Source organism: Rattus norvegicus, chromosome 1 (genome assembly GCF_036323735.1).
Source record: "Rattus norvegicus strain BN/NHsdMcwi chromosome 1, GRCr8, whole genome shotgun sequence".
Lineage (NCBI taxonomy): Eukaryota > Metazoa > Chordata > Mammalia > Rodentia > Muridae > Rattus > Rattus norvegicus.
In genome coordinates, this window is record NC_086019.1 from 109491610 (window position 1) to 109518611 (window position 27002).

A 27002-nucleotide genomic window follows, 5' to 3' on the forward strand; every position below is an offset into this window, starting at 1 on the left:
GGAACCAGCCACAGCACCACCTGTGACCCATTTACTGAAAGTCTTGTAACTAAGTACAGCAATAGAAAATTTCAATCAATACTCAATTGTAGCAGGAGTCAGTGGAGAAATTTCAAGGCAGCTATAACGTGCTGAGAGAACTTGGTGTCGCTGAGAAAGCAGACAGCAGAGAGCAGCATTAATTGAGTGCCATCAATCGTATGTGTGGGCACTGGGCATTGATGTAGAAGCTAGCGCATTGTTTGGTGTGTATTTGGTGGTGAAAAGCTATACAGCAAGCACACCTGAATGCAGCTTCGTCTAGGCATCTACCTTCTTCCAGTTCAAAAGCTCAGCACTCTCCTCTATGCATCTTGCTTCAAAGAAAGAGCAATAATGGTGATAACTCTCACAGTTGGTACCAAGAGGGAACAGAGCTAACAGAAATATTAGGAATCAAAAGACACAATTCAAACAGTAACCAGCCAACTTACTCAGCATTGTGCGTGTAAGTTGGCTGACACATGGAGTACCCATTTCTTCATCTACAGAGGGGGTAATGCCTGGCTTTCCAATCACAGCTTTTTGATGAAGTTCAGGCAATTTTTTGTCTCTGAAAATGCTGAGCAGTGACGGTTGTTGTTTTATGAAAGCCTCAATTATTCTCACTTCTCTAGGGAATGATGTGTCAGCCCCGACTGAGATGTTTCCTTGCAATTTAATCTGTTAAAGTGCCAGAGTTTTAATTTTAACATTTTTTATTGAACTCTTTCTCAGAGAACACACAATGAACTCACTGCTTTATTAAACTGAATAGTTGATAAAATTTTAACCCATTCGTAGGTCAGAGACCTACAGCTCTGGAGATATGCTTCTGTCATTCATGTTGTAGATGCAGTTGCTTTTGGGTCTGGGGTACAACTGGGATTCATCTCAAGCCTCAATGGCAACGTAGATTTTTTGTTCTGGAACAATTCCTATTAGTCACTTCCCAAACTGTGGTGGTTTTTCACTTTCATGAAGGTAAGGTAGAGACCTATCAAATGACTGAAATTATAATTACCATGAAAGGAAGGGAGATATTTTATTTTATTTTTTATTTGTTTGATGTACAGTGAAATGGCATGGGGATGCCAAGGCACAAGTGTAGAGGTGAGAGGTCAACTTACAAGAAGAGTCAGTTTTCGGCTTCCATCATATTTTAGAAATTGAACTAAGGCCACCAGTTTGGGAAACGTTCACTCTTAACCTGCTAAGCCATATTGCTGGCCTGGGAGGCGATATTTGAAAGAGAAATGTGTGCTCCTCCTTCTGATGAGCCTTTAGAATATTGGTGTTAGAAACTGTGGTATTGCTTGATTGTGTACACCTGGTTAGCAAGCACAGCTGAGCTGAACTTAATAGTGAGACAATGGAAAATTAAAATGTCCCCAGGAGTCTCATGGTGCAATAAAGGAATGACTGAAGATTTGTGGTCAGCCAGGGGAGACAATTACCTTCCAAGAAAGAGTCACATGGTTCTTACTGTCATATCAGGTAAAGTTGTACAACACACTGAAGCCAAGCTGATGATGGGTAAATAAAGCACAGGATGAAATCTTGACCAGGACTCCTTAGATACTCATACCTTTTGCTCTCTAACCCCCAAGACTTCCTGCTAGAATTAGTAGGCCAGGATACAGGATGTATTGTGATAAGCATCTTCCCTGATTATATTGAATATTATCCTTTCTGTTTTTTTCCACTATTCTTGCCTGATTTGGTATCATGGAGAAGAGGGTCAAGCTTAGCTTGTTAGGGCTGCAGAGCGCAGGCTCTGACCCCAAATCCTCCGATGATAAAATGTCATATTAGGAAGCAGTACTCAACACTACCGAGCATGATTGATTCTTAGAGGATGTGATGCTTTGAGGGCTTAAGGACATATTGAAGATTACATTAGATATGATTGCTGAGCTTCCACTGAATCATTGATCTCCTCAGAGCTTGAATTGTAGTGACCTAGTGGAAGACAAGAGGAAAGAGGGCTGGGGCAATTCAAAAGCTGTTTGAACTAAGCAGTTCCAATTACAGGGTCCTTCACAACTTCCAGACCCAAAGACATTCCTCTATAAATCTGCTTAGACAAGTACATACCCTCTTTTTAAACATTTATGTTTTTGAAAATGTCATAATAAATACTATATTTATATAATTTCTGTCCCACATTTCCCCTTCCACCTCCTACCATGTCCTCCAATTCTTCCTCAATTTCACGAGTTCTTCTTTATTAATATTGTTACATTTATATGCATGTATATTTATGTATAAATGCAATACATTTAGTGTGATGTGTGTGTGTGTGTGTGTGTGTGTGTGTGTGTGTGTGTGTGTGTGTGTGTGTGTGTATTTAGGATGATGATTTTGGTTTGGATAAGCTAGCAGGTAGCTTGTCCCTGGAAAAGACTGTTCCTCCCTCTCTTAGCATTATTAATTGCCTATCACTCTTGATCTAGGGTGGGGCTTTGGGACTTTTTCCTTGACATTATTTAGTCTATGGAATTGTGTACATTCATACAATAATCATGCTGTTCCTCATTCCCTTTCTAAATCTTTCTTCCCTCATTATATCCCTCTCCAAACTTCATTCTCTCTCTCTCTCTCTCTCTCTCTCTCTCTCTCTCTGTCTATCTCTCTCTCTGTCTCTCTCTCTCTCTCATAATCCACTGAGTCCAATTTGTGTTGCCTATATGCACATCGGTGTGAGACCATTAAAACTGGGTCAACTGTCAACTATATGTACTGAGAGCAGAGGTTAAGGGAATTCTGATTAACTGATGGCTAACTAGTACTATTAATGAGGTGTGGATAATGACCAGACAGGACTCAAACCCCAATTTTACTCTGCAAAACTGTCTTAATAACCTGCTCTGACTCCCAAGCACTTATATGCATGATCTTAGGGTACATTATTTATTCTATCTTTACTTAGGTGGATTTGTTTTTGTTGTGTTCCCATGACTTTATATGTAACAGGAAAAAATGATGGAGAAGCAATGTGTCGGGATTGTGTATGCATAGTATGTGTCATGCTCAGCAGAGCCCCTGGTGAAAGTGTATTATATAACCATATGTAGTCATGCTGCTGCTGCTGCTGTGGCTGACACTAAGATACCATGGTAGAGGGTACTATAAGGAGTGCACAGAAAGTGGCAATGTTGGCGTTAAAGAATGTTGGCCCCTGGGAGTCATTTCTGAAGAGATAGTGTATGTCCAACAGTAACGTGAAGTGAAACTATGGACCATGTAAAAAACTTGGGGCCAGAATTCTAGGCAAAGGGACCAAGGGAACTCTTCCTAGTGATGAGAAGCTAGCTTTCCTGCAGAGTAAAGGCTCAAGGAGACATTTACTTGAGTGCCATTTCTATTAAGATATTCAGTTTTAAAATTAGAGACATATCACATGGAGACATGGAGTAAGTGTTGTATCTTTGTGGGTAAGAAATTTCTGTTCATTTATTTTCTCTTTCTGATCATTTGAAGCTGAGCCAGCTTTTCTGTGACTCAGAATGGAAAGTAAATACTTGGGGTTGAGTATCATGGTCAGTGGAAACAGTGTACCAAAGGGTTTCAGGAGAACACAAATCCATGTTTGAGTTGAAGTATTTTGATCAGAAGAACGTAGCCAGTCTTTAGAACTGGGAAGAGTATATGGCAAGGCTTGTAACCATCTATACAGAGCCTCCAATGTGAGTCCTGGTGACCTGCCACAGCAGAGGGCTGAACACAGGAAACAGTACTGTTTGTTAACCCCGGGAAATGTATTCTGGAGTAGGCTGTGCTCCCCAGTCTTCCATTTGGTAGGATCATTGTGAAAGAGAATGTTAGGTAGGAAGCAGAAATCTGCTCAGTGGTTTTTGGTTTTATCTTTACATTCACTGAGTTTTTGCATTATCTTTTTAAAATACATTCTAACTAAGTTTGTCAATTAGTCATGAACTCTCTAAGTTATCCAGCTGATGGTGAATTTGTAATCCTCCTGCTTCAGACTCCCTAGTAGCTAAATTGCAGCTATGTACAGACATCTCAGCTTTGAGATCTCATCTCAGGTTTTTTTTTATATCTTTCTCTTTCTTTTTTCTTTCCTTTCTTCCTTTCTCTCTTCCTTCCTTCCTCTTTCTTTCTTTCTTTCTTTCTTCCTTTCTCTCTTCCTTCCGTCCTTTCTCTCTTTCTTCCTTCTTTTCTTTCTTTCTTTCTCTCTTTCTCTCTTTCTTTCTTTCTTTCTCTCTCTCTCTCTTTCTTTCTTTCTTTCTTTCTTTCTTTCTTTCTTTCTTTCTTCTCCATTTTTAAAAAATGGTAATAGTGAACTGTTGAGGTGGCAAGAAGGAAGAAATGAAATGAATGATTTTGGCCAGAGGATGTCAATAGAGAAGAGGAAAACACCCCCCTCCTCCAAGCTGAATGATACATGGCAGCAGGAATTACAAGGCAGAGACCACAGGAACTGCTATAAAGCATCTAGTGGATAGAGTTGTTTGTCTTACAGTTAGGCGAGACATGCTGAGGTACAGAAAGAGCTTTGATCAAGTTGTGTTGGAGGTAGATCATAAATGGCTTTGAATATTTGCCAAGAGATAATTCTTTAGGCAACAGTGAGGGGGCATCCAGGCTGGTGGGCAGGGAAGTGAGGTACTTCTGTGACAGACATTCTGTGTGAGTGAACACGTAGCTCTGTGACAGAGAATGTGAACATTGGAAGGTGTGGGATGAGTCTTGGCTACAGCACAGTGAAGGGGAAAATGGAGAGACGATTCATCCTACATGTAAGCTTGCTGACCATGAGGACCTGAGTGCAGATCCTCAGTAGCCATGTAGAAAGCCAGGCAGAATGCTGCATGTCTGCACTCCCAGTGATGGGGAGATGGAGACCAGGATCCTGTGAACTCACTAGCTGACTCGCCTTTCTGAATCGGTAAACTACATATTCAGTTGGAAACCTGCCCTTAAAAAGGTGAGGAACAATTAAGAAGTTCTCACAACAGCTTCCTCATGCATATGTGTGTGCCCATTGCCAGTAACATACATGCCTACTCTACATCCCAGAATGACAGAACATCGATGTTTAGGTGAATGTTAGGTAGACATAAGAGGAAGAGTTATTTCCTTCAAAGGCAGCTGTAAGTCGCATGTGATGACACATGAGGCTAGAATACAAGTTTGTCCTCTATGAGAGATGCTATTCATAGGTGCTAGTGGCATTAACAATTGTAGAAATAATCTTTTCCATGATGCTGGCAGTATTAGCACTTGTGAGAATAGTTAAGCTAATCATGGTCTAGTTGAGGGACAATGGCAGTCACAGCTCCTAGCTCGAATCTATTGGTAAGAATTGGCAGCATTGACCTTAGACCTTCCTCTTTCAGAAAGGAAAATGCTTTGAGAATACATGGTGCCCAGAAAAGCATTGGCTAAAAACCTCAGAAAATGCATTGAAGTTTCATGAAGTTCTCAAGCTTATCATATATATTTTAAATTTCAAATGCTTTTTGCCTCACTCTAAAAATCATTTTATATTAAAAGCTATAAGGAACAGCCCCTCATTTCCTTAGTGAAAGATTATCCTTTTCTCACAGTGCTAACCACAGAGTCTGCTTTCAGCGTGCACATTGTTGAATACACGTGTGATGTTGTTTTCCTCGTGTGCCTGACACGTGTGCAGACACTGTAGTGTAGGCTACAGCTCACCACTGCCCTTCGGTTCATCTTGACACTTGGTTTGCTACTTTAGTAACATGGGATACTAGTGTCCTCAGTATGGCCATGCCTTGTTTTAGTAATGTCCCAAGAAGCCTAAAAAGAATGTACATAAATCGGTTGGGCTTTTCAATAAATATTTTACAATGTACTAGATTGTATTATTGCTATTCTCCCTGCAGTTCTTCACTTACTTTTCCTGAATGGCTGGCAGAGCTCATAAATCAGATAGACAGGAGCAGTCATATTCAGTGGACTGCTGCTTTGAGCTCAGATGACTCGTACACTGGGAGACTGTGCCCACACTTACCCTTTCTCTTCATGTTGCCTCTGAAATGTCATAGGTCCTGTGTCCCATGCTTCTCATCCTTAATACTCCTGCTGCTGTTACCCGATCTTCTTTTTCTGTCTTTCTTCTTGGTCTACTTCATCTCAAGTTTTCAGAACCCGAAGGTGATGATCACCAACCTTTCATTTTCATAACGGGAGATGACTGGTAATGGTTGGGCTTGGATCTTTGTCTCCATCCATTAAAGGATTAGAGGACAGGAAAAGAGTTCAGAACAGAACAAAGTTGGTTTATTTGTAAATATTGTAGATTCTAGGACACCGAATACTAGGAGCTGGTTAGCATTTCTCTACTGCCTTAGGGTTATCTTGGATTTGAAGTGCCCTACCTGCCTACTTCCACACTTTCTTTCTTTCTGTCAGTCTGCAGGTCTCCATGAACCCATTTTACAGTAGCGATTGCTTCTCTGCTTCTGTTAAAAGCACGGAAATAATTGTACTAGGACTCCCAGCCTTGGCACATGAGCATGAAAGCAGCTATAATACTGTCCTTTGCTGTAAGACAGGGATAAAGGTGGACTAACTATGGTAGGAGTTGGTGCCACCAACTTCCTCTGCTTTTTGTGGTATAACAAGTCACTGTATGTCAGGGGAGATAATCGATGTTATAGAGAAATAGATACTTGCTGCTATGGACAGAAAGTTAATAAATGCCCTAAACAGGGGTTATTATGTTGCTCCCTTTTCTTTTTTTTCTATTTTTTTTACATTCTTTTTTTTTTTATTAACTTGAGTGTTTCTTATTTACATTTCGAGTGTTATTCCCTTTCCCGGTTTCCAGGCAAACATCCCCCTAATCCCTCCCCCTCCCCTTCTTTATGGGTGTTCCCCTCCCAACCCTCCCCCCATTACTGCCCTCCCCTCAACAATCTAGTTCACTGGGGGTTCAGTCTTAGCAGGACCAAGGGCTTCCCCTTCCACTGGTGATCTTACTAGAATATTCATTGCTACCTATGAGGTCAGAGTCTAGGGTCAGTCCATGTATAGTCTTTAGGTAGTGGCTTAGTCCCTGGAAGCTCTGGTTGATTGGCATTGTTGTTCATAAGGGGTATCGAGCTCCTTCAAGCTCTTCGAGTTCTTTCTCTGATTCCTTCAACAGGGGTCCCATTCTCAGTTCAGTGGTTTGCTGCTGGCATTCGCCTCTGTATTTGCTGTATTCTGGCTGTGTCTCTCAGGAGCGATATACATCCGGCTCCTGTCGGCCTGCACTTCTTTGCTGCATTCATCTTGTCTAATTGGGTGGCTGTATATATATGGGCCACATGTGGGGCAGGCTCTGAATGGTGTTCCTTCTGTGTCTGTTTTAATCGTTGCCTCTCTATTCCCTGCCAAGGGTATTCTTGTTCCCCTTTTAAAGAAGGAGTGAAGCATTCACATTTTGATCATCCGTCTTGAGTTTCATTTGTTCTAGGCATCTAGGGTAATTCAAGCATTTGGGCTAATAGCCACTTATCAATGAGTACATACCATGTATGTCTTTCTGTGATTGGGTTAGCTCACTCAGGATGATGTTTTCCAGTTCCAACCATTTGCCTACGAATTTCATAAAGTCGTTGTTTTTGATAGCTGAGTAATATTCCATTGTGTAGATGTACCACATTTTCTGTATCCATTCCTCTGTTGAAGGGCATCTGGGTTCTTTCCAGCTTCTGGCTATTATAAATAAGGCTGCAATGAACATAGTGGAGCATGTGTCTTTTTTATATGTTGGGGCATCTTTTGGGTATATGCCCAAGAGTGGTATAGCTGGATCCTCAGGCAGTTCAATGTCCAATTTTCTGAGGAACCTCCAGACTGATTTCCAGAATGGTTGTACCAGTTTGCAATCCCACCAACAATGGAGGAGTGTTCCTCTTTCTCCACATCCTCGCCAGCATCTGTTGTCCCCTGAGTTTTTGATCTTAGCCATTCTCACTGGTGTGAGGTGAAATCTCAGGGTTGTTTTGATTTGCATTTCCCTTATGACTAAAGATGTTGAACATTTCTTTAGGTGTTTCTCAGCCATTCAGCATTCCTCAGCTGTGAATTCTTTGTTTAGCTCTGAGCCCCATTTTTTAATAGGGTTATTTGTTTCCCTGCGGTCTAACTTCTTGAGTTCTTTGTATATTTTGGATATAAGGCCTCTATCTGTTGTAGGATTGGTAAAGATCTTTTCCCAATCTGTTGGTTGCCATTTTGTCCTAACCACAGTGTCCTTTGCCTTACAGAAGCTTTGCAGTTTTATGAGATCCCATTTGTCGATTCTTGATCTTAGAGCATAAGCCATTGGTGTTTTGTTCAGGAAATTTTTTCCAGTGCCCATGTGTTCCAGATGCTTCCCTAGTTTTTCTTCTATTAGTTTGAGTGTGTCTGCTTTGATGTGGAGGTCCTTGATCCACTTGGACTTAAGCTTTGTACAGGGTGATAAGCATGGATCGATCTGTATTCTTCTACATGTTGACCTCCAGTTGAACCAGCACCATTTGCTGAAAATGCTATCTTTTTTCCATTGGATGGTTTTGGCTCCTTTGTCAAAAATCAAGTGACCATAGGTGTGTGGGTTCATTTCTGGGTCTTCAATTCTATTCCACTGGTCTATCTGTCTGTCTCTGTACCAATACCATACAGTTTTTATCACTATTGCTCTGTAATACTGCTTGAGTTCAGGGATAGTGATTCCCCCTGAAGTCCTTTTATTGTTGAGGATAGTTGCTCCCTTTTCTTATCCTAAGGCTCCATGACCTTATAAAAATTGAATATAGTTGTTGTAGCTTGATTTCACTTGCTATGATACACACCATGATAGAAGAACAACTGAGAGGAAGACACTGCTGGGTCATGGTCCACCACCGAGGACAGTCAGGGTAGGAACTTGAGATAGAGTTCAAAGAAGCCACTGGGGAAGGCTGCTTAGTGGCTCAGTCCCAGACTGATGCTCAGCTCACCTCCTTATATAGCCCAGATCGACCTGCTCAGGGCTGAGCCCATCCCGATCAGTTATCATTTAAGACAGTCTTTTATAGGCCTGATTTGGGCCAATCTTAGGTTGACGTTCCCCCTTATCTGCCAAGTTTGTAATAAATATGAACCAGCAAGGTAGTCATCTGGAGGTTGGCTCATTCTGATCCCAGTTTTGGAAAATGGGAAATAGCTGTACTTTGAGTAACTTGTCGAAGAAGAAAACACAACTTTACAGAAGCAGCTTTCAAAAAGTCCCAGACCCACGGATACTGACGAAATGCCCATGTCCTGTGGGTTTAAAACTTCCTGTAGGGTGGATCCAGATGAGAAGGGAGGAGGTGAGTTTCTGGGAGGAGTTGAGGGAGACCAGTGCATATTGGTATTTTCTTTGGTACCATTATCAATTGGTACCTTGATAATGTCAATGATCCTGTGTATAATGTTCTAAGAAGAAAATAGAAGCCAGATATTTGTAAAAGGCCAACACCATATTAAGCATCTCAGAGTGCTCCTTCTGGTAGGAACAGGAAGTTTAATCTGCCTGGTTAGACTCAGCTAAACTTTCATCTCTGTATAAATCCACTCAGTGATTTGTAATTAATGTGTTCAATTAAGAGTAATTGATTATGCATGATATTCAGGGATTGCTTGGCATCAAGGATGGAAAGTGGAAAGACACACTCTGCATGTTTTAGAAGCTCAAATCTGTTGGGGCAAACTGACCAGCAAGAAAGCAGTTGTAGGGCATTGTAATTACCACTACTGGAGGGTTCTCTGGTAGAATAAAAGAGAGGAGCCTTGTAGTTGGTTGAAGAATGAACCCTAGTGCTGTGTCCACATGATAACCGTACAGTGCTTGTGGATGTGTTTCTATTGGGTGTAGTGTCTTTGCCTAGGTAGCAAGAGAACTTGAGATTCTATTAAGGATTCAGCATGCCTCCTAAATATAATGGGTGGTGTCCATATAAGAAAACCAGCACAGAGATTGGATAACAAAGGTAATTGTAGGAAGGATGACTTAGGAATGGGAAGGCAGAGACTGCAGCTGTAAAGCCACATGCGTGTCAAACATTCTTGGCCACAGAAGCTAATGGTAGACTCCTCCCTCCCCCACCCCACTCCCTCAGAACCTCTGCAGAAATCAGCATTGCCTGACTAGCTGGCTTTCCACTCTGAATTAAGTCATTTGTGTAGTAGTGGGGATCTGTCACCACAATTCTAGGAAAGTACTACAAACCTTGAACCTCTAGAGGCTGGAGACGGGAGAGGAAGTCAGTATGAGTGTGTGTCTCTGTTTAGGAAGTATTTGGAGACCAAGCAGGAATTTGAACAACTTACCACTGTAGGAAAGAATTCTCGCTTTTAAAAAAATGTGTATCATCACAACTAGAAAACGAAACCCTCAGTCCCAATTCTAAAGGAGGACAAGAGGCAGCTGCCCATCCAGTTCTGTTCCCTGAGACAAAGATTGTGTCTGCACTCTGTGACCTACCAGCTTGCGTATTTAAATGTATTAACAGTCCAACCAGCGTGTGGCACCTCAGTCCTTCATTTCATTACATCAGCCATGGTGTGACTGCAGAAGCTTTCTAAGCTGGGCCATCTGCTCACACTGTTCCTTGTCCTGATCTACAGTTAATTTTCCTTAACATAGGGATGAGGAAGATTCTACTAAAACCTAAGTGACATGAATCCACTGGTCAGGACAGAACCTTCAAATGGCTAGTCACAGTAATGACACAGCTTCTTTCATTGGTGCATATTAATTCATGTGTGCATATAAGGATCTTGGGCTTGTATTTACTCTCTCGTTCTCTCCCATTCCCTAGTTTCTTCTATGACTCCCATTTGGATTCCCCAAGGTTCCCTTCTGTTTTCACTGGCTAGTTAGTTGCACACTCTATAGACTTGTTTTCCCCAGCATGGCTTATTTCACTTAACAGGTTTCTATCATTTAACAGGCTGATCCCAGTTCCAACCAGTTTCATAAAAGAGCAAGATTGAATTTTTCATATTAGATAAATGATAGTCCAAATCCATTCATCTGGTAATGGATACCTAGATCAGTGATATGACCTGGCCATCGTGACTTGTGTCTTGGTAAACATGGATAGGCAACTATCTCTGTGGAGTGCTGCCTCCCATTCCATGGATACCTACCTGGGGGTGCTGTAACTGGGTCCTACGGTAGTTACTGCATTCAGGACATTAGTATAGCTAATGGGTTTTGAGGCTTTCTGCTGCTGTCCTCTAGGACTCGACCTGTGACTGACTCACCTGTCCTTGCCATCTTTGGACATGCTTAATATGGGACTTCCCATAATGCATTATTCCCTCTGACTGAGAAGCCGTCCATCCATATATCTGCTTGCCCCTCTCTCCCTCTTCCTTCTCAGTGCTCTCAAATATCTGTCCTCATCCTTTCATGATCACCCTAAATAGGCGGCTCTACTGCTTCTCCCTTCACTTTGAACTGTTACCCCTTTAGTAACTGTACTCATCTGAGTTTTGTAGTTTTATTTTTTGTTGTGTATGTTTTATCTACCAAAACTAATTTTTCCAAGATCAGAGCCATTACCCACGTTTCCTACATCACAGCGTTGGTGCTGATGGCAGTTTTGGCTCCTGCTATAACTTCAGAGGATGGTCACTGAATGAATTATCATAGCTCAAGGATCAGTGTTTTGTAGAAGAAAAGGAAATATTTAATGAGAATTGCCAGATCCCTCTTCCTTTAAAAGCTAAATAAATTATGCATATAGTATTCTCAGAAACAGAGTGCAATGGCCTATGGTGGGATCTAGTAGTGAACTCATTTTCTTTTCATCCACAGGAAGGAAGGAAGGCAGGAAGGCAGGAAGGCAGGAAGGCAGGAAGGCAGGAAGGCAGGAAGGCAGGAAGGCAGGAAGGCAGGAAGGCAGGAAGGCAGGAAGGCAGGAAGGCAGGAAGGCAGGAAGGCAGGAAGGCAGGAAGGAAGGAAGGAAGGAAGAAACAAACAAACAAACAAACAGAACTTGGACTGAATCTTTAATCAGTGTGGTATTTAAATAGCAGGTTGATCCATTTGGTTTGGAGTTGCTTTTTTACTGTAGGGTACTTTCTCTTCTAAACTATTGTTCTCACCCAACCTTTCTTGTCCCTAATTCCTTCCTTTCACACATTAAGTGACACAGACCCTGAAGCTCCACCGCCATCAGTGCCTTCTTCAGGAGGTTGAGCTGTGCTCCCCTGTACTCTGTAAGGGCTTGCTGCTCTGTGTATCAGTCACTCTCCCTGTCCCCTGGATATTTTGCTGCCACCTTAATTGGAGTTTTATCACATTGATAAGTTACAGCGCTTTGCCCAGTGCGGACATAAAAGCAGTGTTTAAAAACAGTCTTAATAGTCCCACTGACACTTGATAATTTTGCATGCATGTGGAATTTAAGGTGGGTGTTTCCATTCATGCGTATACCATTTAATGGTCAAATCAGGGTGTTTAGCATGTCTGTTGTCTTAGCCCTTCATGATTTTCATGTGATTATCATGTAGGTGCTATCCTTGGATTTGTCTAGTCAGTCAATGGTTATGAACTGTATCCACCTACTCTGCAGTCCAAGAGTTTATTCTTCCCAACCGGAATGCCCTTGCTTACCAAATCTTTCTCAATTTCTGTGTCCTGTCTCTCCCCAGCCTGCGATAATCACATTTCATTCCTTTCAGATCAGTTTCAGTTAGCCTGCACACAGAAATGATTCTGTGTCATATGGTCTTCCTGCTCCTGGGTTGTCTCCTCTAATACAATAATCTCCAGGACCATCCATGTTGCAATGAGTGATAGAATTTCATCCTTTTCTGTGGCTGAGTAATAATTCACTGTGTTTGTATGTTTGTATTTTCTTTATTCATTAAATTTATGAGTATTAGGCATGGCAAATAAGGCTGTAATAATTGTAAGTGCTATCATAGGTATCTCTTTGGTTTTATTTAGCCAAATTGGTATGTCATGCGTTAGTTCTATTTTTTACTGCTTTGGATGAGCCACCAATGTATTTCCCACAATGCTGTGCTAAATTACTTCCCCAGAAGCAATGGGTTGAAGAAGGGTTTTGAAAGCTCCCACCAGATGTAGATTTCTCTCCACTGAGAGCTAAGTTGTGAGAAGCTTTTCCACTGAGCAAAAAGACGGCCATTAGGAAAACATCCTGATTGTGCCCACAGGAAATAAACACATAAGCATTTTGCTCTGTCTCTCCATGGCTGCTGCCATGTGGGCTAAGGAGTGGATAAAATGCATGCTCAGCATGTGTAAGGAGCTGGACCTAGCTGAGTAAGGCGAGAGAAAGTACTGCTGTGGAGAGTATAAAGGGACCAGTGTGGAGAGGGAGAATGCATCAATCCCCATACTTTGCATTTAACATACTGTCTCACCTCCAGCACCACTTGAAGAGGAGGTCTTCATCTAGCAAGAGGGGAAAGTGTGGCTCAGAAAGCATGGCTAACCTGCTGAAGGTCACATAACGGCTTAGCTCAGATTCAGGATTCCGTCTTTCTTGTAGACCATGTTCTTTTACTCCCCTCTATGCCACCTATAAATTAGAAATACACTGTGAGGGATTTGAGCTTAAACCTTTTCAAAAACAACATTAGCACAAGAAGGAAGTCAGCCCATGCTATAGATGAGTAACAGCTCGACTTCTAGGAGGACCGATAACCAAGCATCAGAGAGGCTTAAAGCCTGGCGGGTGTGAGCAGCATTGAGCGCAGACATTAATCAGAAGTACCCACTTTAGAGGACCCTGTGTTTGACCTTGAAGGCAGCTGAAGAAAGAAAAAATATATGTGTGTGTATGTGTCTACAAGAAGCAGACTTCTTTGTATTTCCCAATTAATCATTGCAATGCTGAATTCCCAGGTTAAAAAAAGTCTACAGACTGGGATGGAAACAAAGTATATTTTTTCCATAAAATATAAAGGATAGCCTGCAGCCCTATAAGGTACTGCTTTCTTTACTTTTATTTTACTTGTAGTGGTGTGTCTCTCCCCAGAGAGCATTCCCCATGTGTGTATAAATGTGTAACTAATAATAACTATAGTCCCACTAGTAATTAATACCTGTGAACACCTAGAAGTGAACACATGACTTCAGGTAGCCTTAGTGCTCAGAACAGTTTCTTTGGAGAGACAGAGGGCCACAGAGGTTCCCACAAGACTCACATCACACAGTTAAGAAACAGCCTGTGACTGACTGCCCAGAGGATGTACTGAAAGCCTTGTATTTAAAAGGGTGGAGTGGATGTGAGAGGCTGAAATAAAGAATGCCATGATTATGACAGGGATCTGTTCCTCATTCTATATTCTCTGTCTTTCTCCTCTGCCACCATTTTAATATCTAAAATAAATTGACTCCCATTTGGTCAAAGCTGACATCCTCTCACAATCACTGACTCTCGTGTGCTAAACCCTGAGCACGACCAGAATACTGTAATCTCAAATTCTTACATTCAGCCTCATGATTAACTTTTCCTTGAGCAAAGCATCTTGCTTTGCTCTCTTGAGCTCTCCCATCCACAAAAGAAGACAATACTTTTAGCTTTAAAAAAAGATATTACAGGGAGGTGATCTTAAAACATGAACAAACTCTGTAGAGTCTTTCGAGGGTTACCTGGAGAAAATGAGAAAAGGAAGAACCCGCTTAAGAACTCTGGTCCACCTGTATTACTATTTCATTCCAGGAGTTAATATCAGATTCCACACAGTTATATGAAATTGCAGAGTCTTTTACCCAACACACTTTGCTGGGCTTGATTACTTTGCAGGTCTTCAGACTGTCACACCCACACCCAACTGACTTTTGTCCTTCTCGTTTGTAATAATATAACATATACTTTCACTTGCATTTTTGTTTATATGTTCTGTTTGAGCCTATAAGCCAAAATACCCATATCTGCTCTGTTACTGTTGGTGTTCTGGTTCTCAGAATCATTTCTGACACCGAAGCTTCTCTCAACAGCATGCAGGACTGTTTGCTTTCTCTCAGAGTTCCCAAGCTTGATGGGTCATTGGGAAACCCATCCTGTGTATTGTAGGATCCCGTGACTTTTGTCAGTAGAACTCTACCAGTGGGTACAACTAAAATTATACCCAGACATGACCAGAAGGATTCTTCCTTGCTGAAGTAGAGGAGATGGAGGAGACTGCCTTTCCTGAAACCAGTGTGTCAGGCCTTCAGCTGCAAGGCTATGGGGGCCACTTACAGTTATGCACACAGGCAGTATATGTGGCACATGGGGTGTGTGTGTGCTGAACTGGGTTGACTTGTTCAAATGATTATTTCAAATTTCATGTCATAGTTTATGAAAGAGATTTTATCATCAAAATCCATCCTTCCTTATGGAAAAGAATTTGTGTACTGGCAGAAGGTTTCATAAAACCTGTGGGAAAAAGTGTAGAAGAATTAAGAATTGCTAAATGCAGGACTTTGAACCTCAAGATCTGGTTGGAAAAGCATGCACATTGAACCAAACACATGCAGATGGCCTTATTATCTCACCTCCCAAGCTTCCTTTCAAGTGTGCAGTGTATCTTCTGTTATAGGGGGCTTTTGTAAAAAAAAAGATTTAAATGAAAAATATTCTCTACCTTGGATGCCATTTGTGAGTATGAGCATGTGTGTGTGTGTGTGTGTGTGTGTGTGTGTGTGTGTGCTGCAAAGACACCCATGAATACAGCACATAAAGCACAGTTTTTATATCACTCTTTTAAATTTAAATAATATATTATTGCTTGTCAGTTTCCTGCTTGTGCAGTGAAGTTTAGTCATTTTCACCCCCATCTCTCTCTTAGCCCTCCTACTTGCCCCACTGAAACCCTTCCTCCCAACATGTCTCCTTCTGTCAGCCTTTCTAGAGCTAAACTCAACATCTGCATTGGAAATTAGAGAGTCTGTATGAACAATAGTCATATGCCCCATTCTCTTACAAAGTACTGTGGGCTTTAATGATGCATAGGTGATGACAGTATGTGAAACAAGCAGTTTTATAATTCACTTTTAACCTTTATGTCCATATGTCATGTGTGTACAGTGTGTGCAGTGATGGCAGAGGCCAGGAGATGACATCAGCTTCCTGGAAACTAGATGTCACATGCAGCCTGACTGAGGATGCTGAAAATGAAACATGGGTCCTCTGAAAGAGCTGTAGATGTTCTTAATGGCTCTGTCTTCTCTCTAGCCCAAGAGATGGTTTAAAGATAGATTTAGTAGATTGTGAAAGTAAAGCCTTAGACCATGGCTGATTTACAAATGGTGTTGGGCAAAACAGAGCCAATCAGACAAAATTGAATAGGATAGAATAAAAAAAATCACAACGAATTCTACATAGGAGAATTTTTTTATCTTTTGCTTGCCTCATATAAATATATATGTATGTATATATGCAAATGTTTATGTGTACATATATGCATTTGATGTACATGTATATATGTATATGTGAGGGTCTACATTTTAAAAAGGTTATTTCTTATCATTTTATTGTGGTGTGTTGTTAATGAAGTGTAGTCTTAAGCCAACCGATAGACAGAGGACAGGAAGAAAACCTGAGAAACAAAGATTCAAGTCAAGGTAATGGCTGACATACAGACCCTAGCATCCTCAGCCTGCCTGTAGCTCCCTGCTTCCTCTTCCAACACTGAGACCTTGTTCTTCTCTTTAGTGCATTCCCTCATGAAAAACCTTGACCAGAAATGTCACATTTTCTGAACGATCTGGCAAAAAAATCCCCTTGACTTTTCTAGGCCCAATGCAGGTGTTAGCTCTTTTGCGAAGGTTTTTCCCAGTCCACTTGGTCCAGTTAATTATATGTCCCCGACTGTTCCTACAACTTCTGTAGGTTTTTATCCATGTTTATGATGCCACTGTCTGCAGCTATAGTGTGGGTGTCTCTGGAAAGGGGAGAATGTTCTAGACTAGGTGTAGATTTCTCAGTGCCCAGTTTATTGTCTACACACTGGAGGCAGGAAGGCCCCAATGGACACAGCTTGGAGATGGAGTGAAAGCTCTCATTTCCAAATCCACTTAGTGGAGGTATGACCTTTGACACCTTGCTTAGGTATGAGCCAAACTTTTCAGCTGATAAGTGTCTGTCCGGAGTATACCAGATAAGGAGATGGAACCCTGCATATAAGGTACCGCTAGAGCTTCTGCCATGGGATAAATTTCCTAAGAAGACAATTGAGAAAAGTGGAAATTTCAACAGGGCTGCTGTTATTAAAACTGGTCCTGTTGAGGGTGATTTATTTGTCTTTTAAAAACAATGTGTGGGAAGGGTACGTCTGCAGAGATGGCCTAGCCAATAGGAACACAAATTACTCTTCTCTGGACCTGAGTTTTGTTCTATTACCCACATTGGGCGGCTCACAACCTGCAACTTTAGCCCAGTCTCTTTTTGCATCTATAGCCAGCTGCACACATATGCGTTTACCCATATAGAAACATACACACATAGGCATAATTAAAAATGAAAAAAGTATTCTTAAAGCATTGTTATTTATGTTGTATTCATTTTTATTGCTCGACAGTTTCCTACACATAAGTAATTGTAGTGAGAATTTGAAAACAGAAACATTATGGGGGCATGTTTTTGTTTTAATCCCAGGTGTGGGATACAGGGCTGCTTCAGATTTTCCACAGCAGCAGGCTGTGATTTACCTTATGCCTTGGCACGGGTGTGATTTTGCCAGCTGCAGTTACATTTTGCAAACATATGACGTTTAGGATTCTGTGACTCTTGAGAGGGTCTATAAATGCAGGAGACCCAAAGGAGACCCAAGCCACTGCTACTCCTCCTCCCACTCCCCCCTGCCCCTGCTGCTGCTGCTGCTCCTGCTGTTGCTGGTCCTTAGTCATTGTTTTCTGGTTGGTATTTTTTTTTTATTTTCTTTTTTTTTTTGTTGGAGATATCCTTAATTGCCCCAAGGAATATGATACCTAATCAGCAGGAAGTCATTTAAAGATATCAATGTCCCATTTCCTCTCTAGCCTTCTTTCTGTGTTGTGGGGTTGAAAGGGATAAGGGTTGAGAGGGGTGGTTGAAATAGAAACCCATAAAGTAGCCAAAAATTTGGGAACAGATTTCAGCCATTTTAATTTTCTATTGCCCTGCCTCTCACTCCCCTTCCCTCTCTCGCTTCCCTCTCCCGCTGATCTTCTCCAAAGCTTCCCTTGTAGTTTCATGTCTTTGTTGTGTGTACAGCCCGCTGCTTATGCAGGACTGACTGTGTAAGCGTGTGTGGAATGTGGGAGCTTGACAACCCTTTGTGACACACCCTCCGTTTGGCCACCATTAACTGTCAGTTGATGGTGAGTTTTAAAGTGAATAATTATTAAATTATGCAACACATCATGGACTAGAGACTTGAATAATAACAAGAGAGGACTGGAGATATTTGCATGTTTTATATTCTATCATTGGGTGCTGTTCTCAATGATTTTTATCCTTCTCGTCTCCATGTTTTCAGTTTATTTTATGAAAAGATTAAGAAAAGCAAAATTGAAAGAAAAGGGGGATGGGGAAAAAAAGAAAGGATTCTGGCCACAGGTATTTCATGGACTTAACTGAATAATGTTATTTAATAAGCTTAATTGAGTAATTTATTTATCCAGTGAACTTAGCTGTGTAACATGGTGTAGAAGTTTTTCCATCTCATCATTACTGACATTTTAGGCCAAGACTTTCTTCTTTGTGCTAGGCTTTCCTGTGCCTTGTAAGATACATCTTGTAAGTGACATCTCATGACACAGTAGAATATTATCATGACTCTACCTTGCCAACCCAAAGAACTTGAAGGTCCCTTTGATAAGTCACATGTTCTGAAAAAGACTAAGAATTAAACAAAGAACTAAACATATGGAGATGCTATCCTCTTCATTTTTGGAAGAACTGATTTGAGAATGGGAGTTTATGTCTAAGACTATATATCAAGAGGATTATATAAAGCTGATATGACCCTAAGGCCACCAGCTCCATGGAGAGGACACTGGGCACAGTGCTATGTTGAAATGATCAGGCTTTCGTTCAGCTCCCTGTACTTTAAACTTGCATTGCATATGACCTAGTTGAGTATGATTCATGGAATCTGACTTTGATTTATTAGTAATAAATCAATAATTGAGTTTGACACCATAATTGATGCCTTGCACATAAGTCCAGATTAGACTAAAAATGGTCGGTTTGCCTGCTTGCAATTTTAGGTGCTTCTGTGAACATCTCCTGCTTCTTTTATCCGTCAAACATCAACCTTACTTTCCCGTAGGATGGACCCATGGGGTGGACCAAGAAAAATTGATAGAGAGGGGTCAAAAACAAAACCAAGGAAGGATGGCCACTTGCCAGGATTTTGGGATGCTTAGGAACTAAGTGTCTGTCAGTAAAACTGGAAGAGAACCAGGAGACGTGCTTGGTGTGTGAAGGACTATCACTCTTTATTGGTGTATACCACAGTTATTAGATGTAACACCTGGTCCCCGTGAACACCTCAGTTGATTTCTCAGGCCAGAGTTGTTTTGAGCACAAGCATCCATTCTTCCCATGAATTAAATCTCGCTCTGAGGTTTCTGATCTCATTTTTCTTGCAAATATAAAGAGTTCTCTCAAAAACAGAAGCATGCCTTCTTGGAGTTGATCTGATCAAGCATCCCCTTCCGGGCAGTAAGTTAATAACGAATGGCACTTGAAACAACAGATCGAAGCCTGTAATCTCATTGTCTTTCTTCAATCTGTTTTTGCCATGCTTCAGATTCTCGATCGTGGTTGATAAATAAGAGGCTTATTAAGTCTCAAATCTATGTCACTGAATTTCCTTGAGTTTGTAAGGGAGTTAAGATCCCAGATCTGTGCCTATTTATTTCCTAAGGCCATTGAGTCAGGAAGACTAGAGACTGGGCTCTGTCTTGACTGCAGAGGGATCTTTCTTGTCTTGCTCAGCACTGCATGGCTAGAGACTAGAAAAGAACATGGTTTAAAATATGACTGTTATCTGGCCCTGCTGACAAAACTGGTCATAAGGATATTGCACTCATGTATTGTGCCGAGTGGGTGAAGTTAGTAACATAGTCCAACTCTCTCAAAACAGGTAGCATTGTTAATAATCGCCAGTGACTTAGAATTGAGGAAACTGAGGCACATCGAGATGAACTATTGAGCCAAAGATCACGTAGCTCTTAAACCTAAGGCAAGCTGTGGACCATGGACTTTATAACAGCTCAGCATATAAGCCAAGAAGTGATGCACTGGTGGTGCATGGCGAGTTTAGTCCTGATGCCCACAAAGCTATGCTGTCCAAGCCCTAGGTTCCCGAATAGCCTTTCCTTTGTAATGTTGGTTGGGTTGATAATTGGTCAGGAAACCCTGTCAGGCCCCTAGTAATTACCAACTATGTTTAAACTAGAACACAGAAGCTTCCTTTTGCTATTTTATAATCAAAGCAAGAAAACTAGTGTTGATCTTGATTTCCTCAAGGTAGTTAAGTTTTGGATGACAAGGCCTTTTCTTTTTAAAAATTTAGTTTTGTTTTAATTACTTTCTCTTTCTGAATAATAATCAAGGGGGCAATTATTTCCTTCCTTATTCCAGATAAATTTCTTTTAAAATTGCTATGTGCCTAGATCTACAACAGATGTAAGCAGACAGACAAAAATGTATTACTAAGTAGCTAAATGAACTGAATATTCATAAAGTAAACTGATTATTATGCTATCTGGTGATATTTTGTGTTTGAATTTTAATCAATTTCATTAGCTATTATGGAATTATTATAAAAAAGAACAAACTTACTTTTCTGAGCCTGGGATTACAGGTTAGCTTGCATTTGGTTTCTGAACCTCATTTTGAACATTTTTAGATTAAAACAACTCTAAAATATTTCCATATTGATATCATCAGCATATGTTGGTAAACTTCTTGTAAGACTTCTATTTCAAAGATCTTTAAATTTTTAATATTTTATTTTATGTATGTGTGTGATTTCTTTGTGTGTATGTCTGTGCAACATGGGTATGTAGTCCATGCAGAGGACAGAGGTAGAAACCAGATTCCCTGGAAACTGAAGTTACAGATGATTGTGAATCACTATGTGGATGCTAGGAATTGAACCTGTATTTCTTAGGAAAACAGCCATTTCTCTCAATTGCTGAATCTCTGTAGCTTCCAGGAAGGTTTTTTAATGTCTTGACCCCAGTTCATACATTATAGTCACCGTGATGTTGCGACCAGCTAATTTTACATAAGTACACACACAGCACAATCTAGGGAAAGTCTTTTATAATACCACCTTATCTCATCATCATAGAGTTGTTTGCGTATTCAAAGATTGTCACAAAAGCCTCAGATGCCTCTCACAGATTCTCATATTCTTATTTTTATATAAGGGATGGTTTTATATAAAACCAGAAATACAAACATACTTGTCTTTTAACATGGTCTGTAGATCCTAGGTAACACCTGTCTGTATACTAATGAAAGCCAAGCTGAATTTTCTCCTTCCAGCCCGTCATCTTTTGCCAACCCCTGAAGTCTGTCACTGGCTTCCCTCTGTCACTCTTACTCTGCAGAAATACTTTGCTATGTTACCGTGATCCACAAGTAGTGTACTTTAAATATTTCACTGAAAATGCCAGTCACAAGAGCTTATACTGTGTGACTTCTCAAGATGCATATAGGTTTCTTAATGGATACACAAAAGCAGATTTTGGCTAAGTCCTTTTCTTCTCTTCTCTTCTCTTCTCTTCTCTTCTCTTCTCTTCTCTTCTCTTCTCTTCCCTTCTCTTCTCTTTTTTCTTTCTTTTTTCTCCTTCCTTCCTTCTTTCCTTCCTTTCTTACTTTCTTCCTTCCTTCCTTCCTTTCTTTCTTTCTCTCTTTCTTTCTTTCTTTCTTTCTTTCTTTCTTTCTTTCTTTCTCAGTATGCTAAGATGCTGGGAGTAGGAAATCATCTTTCAATTCTAAGGTCTGTGCTCTCCTTCAGCACAGAAAGCAGCTCAAAATTAATTGCTGAATCTGTAGAATATAAATTTACCCAAGAGATAGTAAATGATGTGGGAAACAGCAACACTGTGATACGTTCTACCCCTTTGACTAGTTTTCAGCTATCTAAACACACCCAGTGGTTTTTTAATAGCTAGACTCATATTAATTAAACAATGATGGCAACATACGGCCAGGACATTTTTCCAGGGTGACATTTTCTTACTACAATTAAAATTTAAAACTCCTGTGTGCACAGCTCTCATAAGAATACAAGGAACTCGGTCTTAACTGTGTCAATCAGTTTCACTAAGAGCAAATTGTAATGACAATATCAGTCAGCAGAACACATGATAGGTTGTATGGTACCGCTTTTCAGTGGCTTATCCTGGATGGAGGTGATGCAGAATTACAGGGGTGGCAGCTTTCCTATCAGAGCAACCTGCAAAGTAGAGAGTAAGCCATCCAGAAACTATCTTCTTTATAACTACCAGGGGACAAATGCTGAGATTAGGGCACAGCAATGAGCAAATGTAACTTAGCTACTTATCCCTCGGGCCTCATGGTGGAGTGGGTGGGGTCAGCGTGGTAACTGTGTGTGAAGGGACAATTGTGAGTGCTACTTTGCTATGGGTGCCTAAACAGAGACCTCCAGCTTCCCTCCACTGAGAAACATTTGGGGGTAAAATCTGGGTTTCATTTCTGTTTCAGTGATAAAACATCCTGAGAAAAAAGCAAAGTTGGGAAAGTGCTCACAGTTCCAAGTCATAGTTCATAACTGTTAGAAGTCAAGGAAGGGGTGAGCTTAATCAGATAATCCCACCTATTGTTAAATGTAGAGAGATTAAGTCTTAGGGTCCTTGCCTGCTTGCTTTTATTCAGCTAGCTTCCTCTTCTGCTGCATTCACTGCCCTGAGGACAGTGCTACACACACTCAATGGTCATTTTAGTGATTAATATAATAGTCTATAGAATAGCCCATAGGGCAGTATGATGTAGAGAATCCTTCATTGGGATTCTTTTCATAGGGTATTCTATGTTGTGTCACATTTACAAATAACATTAAGGGGCTTAGATCGGGTGGGACAGCTTTGTAAGTCTTAACCAGAATGTGGAAATTAAGTCCACAGCCTTTCAAGGTACATTTCACATTCAGATAATTTTCTTAAATCAAGAATTTTGGATGAGCTAACCATCTGAGCTATGAGAACAATAGGTTATTTATGGAGGCAAAATATTGGACACAGCTTAAATGTTCAAGAGTAAGGGATTCATTACGTTTATTGTTATATAAAAAATTATCAAGCACCAAATATGTTTTTGAAAGAATATATTGTCATAAAAGACACTATAAATGATACTTATTGAGGAAAAATAGGTTCTACAACACTGAGTATTAAGAAGTCTCTGCCCTCAACTTCACCTTTCACTTTTGAACTATTCCTCTCAGATGATTTCCAATAGATCAACAATGCTAGCTCTCATTTAGCACATGTCAGGTTCAAGTGCAACCCCTTAAATCAATTATTATATAAAGCAGTGGAAACATTGTTATATTTATTTCTTTGTGTGCATAGAAAAGCTTGAATATGCCAATACAGAGGTATATTCTCTCCATATATTCCATATATATATATATATATATATGGAGCTCCAGATTATGTTAGCTAAACAAAGTCTTTGCTTCCGTTACAGCATTCTGTGAAGAGGGTTGCAGATACGGAGGTACCTGTGTGGCTCCTAACAAGTGTGTCTGTCCTTCTGGATTCACGGGAAGCCACTGTGAGAAAGGTAAGATGAGTCTGACCTGTTTTTCAGGTATATATAGGTGAAAGGAAGCAACTCAAAGAGAATAAATGAAAGCTGTCTCCCTCAGGGGTCTCTGTGAGCTGACTTAACGCGTTGTGTTTTGATGGTGGACTTTCCAAAGCTGTCCATTCTGACGACTGTATTGTGTAATGGGCTTTTTCTCTCTGAACATGGAATCCTTTCCAACCTCCCGACAATGCATCTAGCTTAGCCAGGTCAAGTCTTTTCTCTGCTGTAATTTACCGTGCGTGCTTTTACTCAGTACTAATTAGAGATAAGGTGTGATGAACTGACCTGCTCTACTTATCATCAGCCCAGTAGCAGTTCACAAGAGTCCTGGAGTTATTACAGTCTGCTGTGTCAACAGAATGTGAATGAGCAGCACCTCGGATTTGCATAAAAGGACTATAAGTAATTCTGGGGCAGAAAGACTATTAGTGTGCTTAGGATTTTATTCCAATATTGGTTTATTGGGGACATTATCATCCAAGAACTCAATAATGTAAGGCAGTTAATATCAGTATATTTTCTTTTATGTACCTTTCTGTTCACGCTAAATGTGGCATTTACATGTGCCACTGTTTAGTGAAGTCTAGTCCACCTGGTGATTGGGAATGCCTTACCCGTGCACACGAGAAATTTGCAGTCTTTTGCACTAGCATGAACAAGTGAATCTCTGTGGTTTTATTTCCACGCTTTTCCTGAGATGTACTTACTGCACTGTGCGTTCTTGAATCTGAACGTCACACAACAGCTTAGGAAAATGGGCACGATGCTGTATGTGGCCCTATTAGTCAGACAGACAGGGGTATACTTACCAAATGCTGTAGTTAAGAATAGATGCTGTCTTCTTCCCTTTGTGCTTAAAAGCTTCTGAATTTATGTCTGGATTTTTTAAAAATGAGGCCATTTGCTGGGAATAGTGGCACCCACCTTTAATCTCAGCGTGGGATGGGGAGCAGAGTTACACAGACTTTTGAGTTGGAAACCAACCTGGTCTATACAGAGAGCTTCTGACCATTTGGAAATATACAGTGGAACCCTGTCTCAAAAAAAAAAAAAAGACAGACACACAAATTTATCTTTTGTCACGCTGGCCAACATGTTACATTTCACTGCCTATTCTGTACATTCACATTGGAACCCTTTGAAAAGATGTCCAAATGTAACTACATTCACTGTTCAGGATGGAAATCAGTGACCAACCATGCCATTGTTTCCACATTGTGTCTTATCAACAAACAACCTAGATTTATGAAAATATAATAATTAATTGGATTAACTTTCTTTTTAAATGCCAGGTTGTCTGAGCATCCTAGGCGACTTGCCTTGTGCAGGCTAAGAACTCCTGTTCAAATCTAGTAAACTTAGGGATAACAGCTCTTGCAATACATTTAATTTTAATTATATTTTAAAGGAAAACAGAAGACAGGATTTTTACATCTTATCTAGAACCCCTTGGTACTCTTAAACTGGAGAGAATGGTGATGAGTATCATGAAGTTGCAGACACCGTTGCTAATGTAGTGCTACCTCTGTATACTGGTGATGCTAATCTTTTTTGGTGGGTATTTTAATACTAGAAACAAACATTAAAGAGAGAAGGGTTTTTTCTTCTTTTTTTAAGTAAAGTCTTGTGATACAGGCTTGGCTGGTTTGAAACTCACAATATAGACCAGGCCGACCTTCATCTCAGAGTGATCTATTTGCATCTGCATCCAGATTGCTTGGATTAAAGATGTTTATTACCATGGCTACAATGAGATACATATTTGCACTCCCATTTACCTGGATGACAATCTAAAGCTGATCTGGGTTTGATAACATTGGTAAATAGCCCAAAGTGAGAGTATTATTCAAGTTGCATCTCATAGCCTGTGATTGGTATTCTTTTGAAAATAAAGATACTTCACATAGAGGTCACAATTAAGGAGAAGTAGAAATAAAATGGGAAAGTAAGACCTAATATAAATTATAGTATTCAATTATATTATAAATAATATTCAATGTGAAATGTTTATTTTGTAAGGAATATAGTGCCTAACTCCAAAAGTTAAACTAGCACTTTCATCAAACTGTAATGAATGGGAAATATTGATACGTAGTAAGAGGCTTTGGAGTGTGTTTTATGCAATAAAATAACAAATTAAAATATTTAAACGCAGTTCAATATTTTTTGAGTATAAATAAATTATATAATATGAAGAAATAATTTTTTTCTAAAACAAAAAATTTGCATAGATCTATTCCCACCCAAGGTTCAAAGAGTGTTGAGGATGAAGGGGCAGAATCATGCTAGAGCCAGATGATGGGGAAGAGGTAGAAACACTGTCTTCTAGACAGTTACCATCATGAGCATACTGAGTCCACGGTTATCTGCACCAATCCTGCACATACACAACCGAAGACATGGGAGCAGGATGGGAATAGTTGGGAGGAGGAAACTGTGGATGGTATTGGCTGGGGAATAAGAGAAGGCAATGGGGAGTAGATATGATATCAACACATTTCAGACAAGAACTTGTCAGAAAAAAATTAAAAATATATTTCTGAATCACTACCCCCAGACTAGGGAAACTAGAATGTGAAGAGTGGCTGCACAAATTTGAGATGCACTGGGTACTTCAAAAGTTATTTGAAATACCTGTTACATATTTTAAGATTACAAATCATGGAAGGGAGCATTGCTACACGGTAGGGCCAAGGGTCAGGAGCAACCCTGGGAAGTTACTGTGGATCCTTTTGCTCCATTCATCGCCCCTTTGTCCTATTTTCCATCCACTAAGTGAATATTTGAAACACTCCTTACTCTCCCACCTCTAAGGTGAAGCACAGAAAAGTGTGGGTATTGTAGAAAATCAAGACCAGAGACAGAAATGAAATGTTTCTAGGCAAGCCCTTTCTCTTTAGATAAATATTAATGTTGTGATCAGCAGTTCCACATGCTTGAATTCTCACAGCATCTCTCATTAAAAAAAAAAAAAAGATCCATCAATGTAAAAAATTCCAGCATGTGAAGTTTCTCTGAGGACACTGATCCATTTAATCCTGGCCAGTGTCCCGAGGGATTCTTCATAGAAGGGATCAAATGCATGTTTTTTCCAATTAGTTGTGTACGGTGGATGTGGGGGAATTGTATGGAGATCACTGCAAGTCTGTGTCCTCGCTGGACTGGATTGTTTATAGTGTCGCTCATTAT

General features: G+C 40.4%; 1 protein-coding gene across 3 annotated transcripts in view; it reads left to right on the forward strand.

Annotated features, from left to right (window-relative positions):
• The window catches only part of Nell1 (neural EGFL like 1), an 864397-nt gene that overhangs the window by 646148 nt on the left and 191247 nt on the right, over positions 1-27002 (forward strand). For all 3 annotated transcript variants that reach the window (NM_031069.2, XM_063275215.1, XM_017589771.3), the window contains 1 exon segment: positions 23691-23786. In NM_031069.2, coding sequence (NP_112331.2) covers positions 23691-23786 — 96 coding nt within the window.